General features: G+C 18.4%; 2 protein-coding genes across 2 annotated transcripts, besides 10 other annotated features; both read right to left on the minus strand. All coding sequences in view use genetic code 6, as the record gives it.

The window, feature by feature from the left end:
- Positions 1-158: 158 nt before the first annotated feature.
- On the minus strand, positions 159-3,038 carry IMG5_072110 (hypothetical protein; the record flags this gene model as incomplete). The annotated part of the gene is made up of 3 exons (XM_004036671.1): positions 159-1,029; positions 1,531-1,975; positions 2,270-3,038. The coding sequence occupies 3 exons, from the start codon at positions 3,036-3,038 to the stop codon at positions 159-161; spliced, it is 2,085 nt and encodes a 694-aa protein (XP_004036719.1).
- Positions 531-563: a microsatellite.
- Positions 2,224-2,262: a microsatellite.
- A 1,208-nt stretch (positions 3,039-4,246) lies between the features above and the next one.
- Positions 4,247-4,286: a microsatellite.
- Positions 4,287-4,425: 139 nt separating this feature from the next.
- Positions 4,426-4,464: a microsatellite.
- Positions 4,445-4,507: a microsatellite.
- Positions 4,476-4,522: a microsatellite.
- Positions 4,523-4,556: 34 nt separating this feature from the next.
- Positions 4,557-4,592: a microsatellite.
- Positions 4,593-4,754: 162 nt separating this feature from the next.
- Positions 4,755-4,810: a microsatellite.
- Positions 4,811-4,858: 48 nt separating this feature from the next.
- On the minus strand, positions 4,859-5,380 carry IMG5_072120 (hypothetical protein; the record flags this gene model as incomplete). The annotated part of the gene is made up of 1 exon (XM_004036672.1): positions 4,859-5,380. One exon carries the CDS (start codon positions 5,378-5,380, stop codon positions 4,859-4,861), a length of 522 nt encoding a protein of 173 aa, XP_004036720.1.
- Positions 5,381-6,327: 947 nt separating this feature from the next.
- Positions 6,328-6,367: a microsatellite.
- Positions 6,367-6,415: a microsatellite.
- The last annotated feature ends 20 nt before the right edge of the window (positions 6,416-6,435 follow it).

A 6,435-nucleotide genomic window follows, 5' to 3' on the forward strand; every position in this document is an offset into this window, starting at 1 on the left:
AAAAAAAAAAAAAATTAAAGTATCTAATAAATTTGAATATTTAAATACGGATGATTATTTTAAAATTTAAGATTATATATTAAGATAATTCTTTAAGTTCTTAATCTTTTTTTAATTTTCAATAATCTTATATTTATTATAAAGTAATTATATTTTATTCAATGTTTTAATAATCTATTAAAAAATCCGTCTTTAATTTATCTTAGTTAACTAACATGTCCACATTCAACAATACTTCCATTATCCAAAACGACAACTCTATCAAATTTATCTATATTTTCTAATCTGTGAGTAATAACTAAAAGAGTTTTATTTTCTGCCAGTTTAAATAACTAATCATGTAATTCCTAATCTGTCTAAGGATCCATATTAGACGTAGCCTCGTCTAAGCAAATAATATCAGTATCCCTTAAAATAATTCTTAAAAAATTTATAATTTATTTCTATCCATTAGATAAATTATTTCCTCCGTTTTCCACTTTATAATCTAAATCAATTTTTTAATTATCATTGATTTCTTATTATTATTCATTTTAAATGTTTAATTTTAAATTCGTTTAATTAATCTTCTATTCAACATCTTCTTTTGAAAAAAAACTATCAGGATCTAAATTATCCTTCAAGCTACTATTATATAAGAATCCAAACTAAGGAATAATTGACATTTTTGATCTTAATTCCTTAATAGAGTACTATTTAATATTTTTTCCATCAATAAAAATACTTCCAAATTAAAATGGATATAAATTAAAAATTATATTCAAAATTGAAGTTTTCCCACTTCCTGTTCTTCCACAAAAAGCAATTTTTTCTCCTTTTTTAATTTTTAAGTTAATATTTTTCAATGCGAATTGTATGTCTTTTTAATTTTTGTCAATATTTGTTACTTGATCATATGTAATGTATAAATCTTTAAAAATAATATCATAATTTCCACTTTTTTCTTCAATATTTAACTCATTTTCTTCTAAATTTCCTTACAAAACCTCTTCAGGTTTTTCCAAATCATTTTTGAAATATTAAACAATCCTTTCCACACTGATAATACTTTATTCTAATACTCCTTAAAAATAAAGAAAATTCGCAAAACCATCAGAAAATAAAATTGAATAAGTCAAGCACATAGCAATAATATTCTAATCGATCAGCATATCCATATAAATTAGCAACGAAACAGTCACACACACAAAAAAATAAACAATATTCGATGATATTAATATTCTTATCAAAAGCCAGATTTAAATAGAATGAGAGCATAGAAAAGAGTTATTATAATCATTCAACTTATATAAAAAATCCCTCGTCATATATTTCTCTTGCTCAAAAGACCTCACAAGAATCAACCCATTACAATTTTCATTTATAATAGTCAATAGTTTTCCATTATTTACCAAAGTTAGCCTTTACAATTCCCTATTAGCAACCCTAAATTAAAGGAAGAAATAAAGCATCAAAGCTACCGAAATAATAAAAGGCAATGAAATCCATGGAAACATAACTAAAATTCCTAAAGGATAGCCTAAAATTGACATAAATTAATTTAAAGTTTCGTGAAAAGAAAATGGAATATCATGATCTACTTATCCTACATCATTCGAAATTCTACAAACAATCCTCCCTACGGGGTTTTTATCAAAAAAGCTCATTTTACTGTATATTATACTCTTATTAAGTTTCTTAAATATAGACTAACAACTTAAGATTGAACTCAAGAAATAAAATAAACAATTGAAAACGTTTATTAATAAAATTAAATAAATTTAGAAAAGGAAAGTTTCCTCGAAATTATAATTGAAAAAACGATTCATAAATTCATAGAAATATGAATTTTAATCTTTAGAAACATAGTCTCTTAGCCAAAAATCAATAAAGAATTAAACTACATGATTAAAAGCAATAAATAATAAATACAAAAAAAATATAAAATAATTCATGGATTTAAAATATTATAGATAGATATCGAATTTTATTACGCCTTATTCTCTTAGTTCATCTTATTAATTTATTATATCCTCTTCTTTGTCATTAAATTATTTATTTTTTTAAAATATTTTTGATTGTGTTATTTAAAGCTCATTTTTTAATTTATTTTCTATTTCATTTATTTCATTAAAAAACATCTTATTTTCTTATTATTTTTTTTATTTCTTTTCTATTTCATTTTGGATATTATTATGAATAAATTCCTGTATTTTTTCTTCGTTATTTATAATTTAACCGTTCTCAATATATATTATTTGATCAATATTATAGTTTTTTGATAAAATACCATAATGACTAGTTACAAAAATCACAGTTTTTCTCAATTTTTAAATAAGTAAACCTATAATGGCTTTTTCGAATATTTTTTCAACCACATGAGCATCTAAACTGGAAAAAATATCATCAAATAAATATATATCTTTCTTTGAATAAATAGCCCTACAAATTGCAATCCTTTATCTTTGCCCTCCACTTAAATTACTTCCCCCAGAAGCTATTACCTTCTAATCTTTTTTCCAAAAATATCCAAAATCAATCTATAAATCACATACTTCAACACATTAATCATACCATTCTTATTCAAAATCTTTCCCAAATAAAATATTTTCTCTTATAGTTTTAGTCTAGAGCCAATGATTTTAAGAAACATAAGCTATATTTCCATTAACAATTATTTATTTTTAGCCCTAATTAACATTATTATTTATTTAGCAATCCATTTCATTTAAAATAGATTACAAAAAAGCACTTTTTCCGCATCCAATTTAGCCAACAATTATATTTAAAGTTCCTTTGTTTATTATTAAATTATCTATTATGAGTTTAAAGTCTTAATTTATTTAGTCATCGTTATTATCCAATAACTTGATTTAAATATCATTTTTTTCATCTATTTATTTTTCAAAATCTTATTTAGTTTAAATTCTATTTGGCCAAGTAAATTATAAATTATTTAAATAAATAGAAACAGTTTACTATTTTAAAATAGAATTCTCATTAAATTCATCTTAACAAATTTTAAGGCTTTCATCTATTTCTTTTTGATTTAAATACATTTTAATTCTTTAGTAAGAAACTCGACATTTCATTACATACCCCAAAGTCCACGGAATAACTCCTAGAGGATAATTTAATTACCCAAAAAGAGCAATTATCGTAAAAACATTGAATTATTAAATTCCTTTTGAATTATTTTCATTATATTACGTTAATAAAAAAAATAAGACTACATAATTAATACATTACCAAAATATATCTACAACTCCTTCAAATAGTTTAGACCCTGATATAAATTTGAATTCTTAAAATCTCAGATTCATAATTTTCTTTTCAATATTTATTCCCAACCCAAGTATTTTATACTTTTTATTCCTTCAATAACATCCTTACTTAAAGAAATTCTTTCATCTTTCTTTTAATAGATTTTTTAATGCATTAATAACGTAAAAAAAGTAGAAGCTAAACTAGCAAAAAGTGATCCTATCAACACATATAAACCCAAAAACATAGAATTTCCCATCTTATAGTATAAAATACCCAAAATTATTATAACTTTTATAAAAGAAACTATAAAAGAAATGAATCCCCAATAAAAATATAAACATTCACTTACATCTACAGTCATTAAATTATTAATATCAGGAACATTTTAATTGTTTTCTTAACTTATATTAGTTTTATTTTTCTACTATGCCTAGTTTCCTGTAAATATTTAAGTCCTTAAAGCCTTTTTAAAAAGAAGATATTGTAAAGTTACGGACATAGATGAACTCCATTTTTAATTAAACCATCTAAATTAAGAATCAAGAATATTTTATATTAAATGACATACAATAAGAATTATTAAAAGAAAAGTTATATAGTCTTTATTAATATTTTCCTTTAAAGAATCAGTTAAAATATCTAATATATATATTTAAAAGCAACTTAACATATTTTACCAAAAAAAAAAATTTAAGCCTATTAATAAATACTTTCCAGCAATATGGAATGAAATCTTAAATAAATTAAAGTTTTCAGGATCTTGAAAATATTAAGGACTCTATTTAATGTAATTTTATATTTTTTTTATTATTATGCCTACTTGGTTTGCTTTTATTTAGAATTCTTATAATTCTTTATTTTCTAAATATTCATTTTCTTTTTTAGATTTTACGTTTTTTATTAGTTTTGTTAAATTTGTGAAAAATAAGTTTGGATTTTTCAAGTTAAGACTATATTCGGGTGTTAGGTCTTCAATATTTCCAATAAAATTTTATGTTTATTAATCCATTTAATCTGTTTATTGCATTTAATCAGTTTAAATCATTTAGTAAATATAATTTTATAATTTTAGATTCAATTAAATTTAGATTTTAAATATATAAATAAATATAGAATAAAATAAAAATTTATATTATAATTTAATTATAAATATTAATATATATAAAATGAATACTAAATTATTTTATTTAATAATATTTATATTTATAATTTTTATATAAATTAAAATTTATTATAATGTTTTTATATATTATAAAATATTTATATATTATTATGTGTGTATTTATTTAATTAAACGAAATTATAAATATTAAAATTAAAATAAAAATAAAATAAAATAAAATAAATAATGTAAAAAGAAAATTATTAAAAAAAAAAAATATAATTCACAAATAAAATTTTTTATTAAAATAAAAAATATAAATAAATATTAAAATTTCATAAATAATACTAAAATGTTATTAATTAAATATATTTTTTAATTTAATAAAATAAAAAAAAAATTAAACTTTATTAATAAATAATTTAGTTTTTTTATTAATTAATTAATTATATGTTTGATTTAAATAAAACATAATTTTATAAAAAATATTATAAAATACAAAAAAGCTATTCATTTATTATATATAAAATATTTATTGTTTTATATAAAAAAAACATTAATTTTTTATCTCAAGCTTTCATAGAAAGGATTTAATTTAATTTACTAATTATTAATATCAATTTTCGGTAAACTAGGGAAAATTTATAAATAATTATATTTAATATAAATATAAATAATTACTTTACAAAACCTCAATGTTTTCTGCCGATCCTGTAGCAATATCTTCTTAATCTGGAGACACTGCCAAATATAATACCCTTTCAGAATGTCCATACAAAGCAGTAATTTACGAATATTTATTAGCATTCCATTGTGAAATTTCATTAATTTAAAACCCATGAGTAGTAATAATTTCATTAAAATTTTTAGAATAATGCATATTACATATCTAACTACCTATATGTATACTTTTAATTAACTAATTAGTTTAAATATTCCAAAATTTTCAAGTTTTATCTTTATTTTCTCCTCCTGAAACAATAATATTTTATTTGTGTGGGGACCATGCAAATGCTTTTACGGCGTCTACATGGGATTTCAAAAAGGATGTATGTTATATTAAAAAAAAATAAGAAATTAGGAAATATATTAAAAAAATATTCTTAAAAGAAAAAACAATCTTTCAGAATGAAATATATATTAAATATATTATTTTATGATACTTTATAATTATAATAATTGTAAAAAAATTTAGATATATATTTTTTTAAAAAACATAAAAAAAAAATATTAATAAAAAAAAACCTTTAATAATAATTAATTAATTAAATATATTTTATTATTTATCTGCAAAAATCTATAATATTATAATAGATTAATTATAAAAAAAAGTAAAATTAATTAAAATTAATGATATATATTTAATTTTTTTATAAATATAAAAAAATAAGATAAAATAATAATAGATCTAAAATAAAAAAATATTAAATATTAATAATATTTAAAAAAAAATTATTTTATAAAAAATAAATATAATTTAATATATTTTAAGAAAAATAAAAATAAAAATTATATAAATTAATTTATTTATTATTTTTTTAATTTATAAATTTTAAAAAAAATTAATTAAAAAAAAAATATTTTTAGAATATCTTTTGTTAAATATAATATATATATATATATATATTAACTTTATTATAAATTAAAAAAAAAATATAAAATAAAATAAAATAAGTATTTATAAAAAACATAGAAATTTAATTATAAAATATATAAATATCAAAGCTCGTTTTTTATAACATATTAATTTAAATCTTATTTACCTCCTAATGGCAATATAAGTTCTAATTAAAGATCTCTAACCCAATACTAAAAAAAAAAAATTTTTTAATTATATAAAATATAAAATAAACATTTAAAAAATCTATTATTTTCTCTAATTTAATTGGGCCTGAATAAGTTTAAGGTTTATGTTTATATCCTTAAGGATAAATAAGGAATAAAGGAGCCAAGTCTAAATTAACTAATTAGCTCTTATTAAAAATAAGAAAAAATTAAAAAATAAATAAAAATATAAAATATATATATATATATATATATATATATTATATATATTTATTATATATAATTACTTCGTTTTTGGTACT

The sequence above is a fragment of the Ichthyophthirius multifiliis genome (assembly GCF_000220395.1).
Source record: "Ichthyophthirius multifiliis unplaced genomic scaffold scaff_1120509250403, whole genome shotgun sequence".
Taxonomy (NCBI): Eukaryota; Ciliophora; class Oligohymenophorea; order Hymenostomatida; genus Ichthyophthirius; species Ichthyophthirius multifiliis.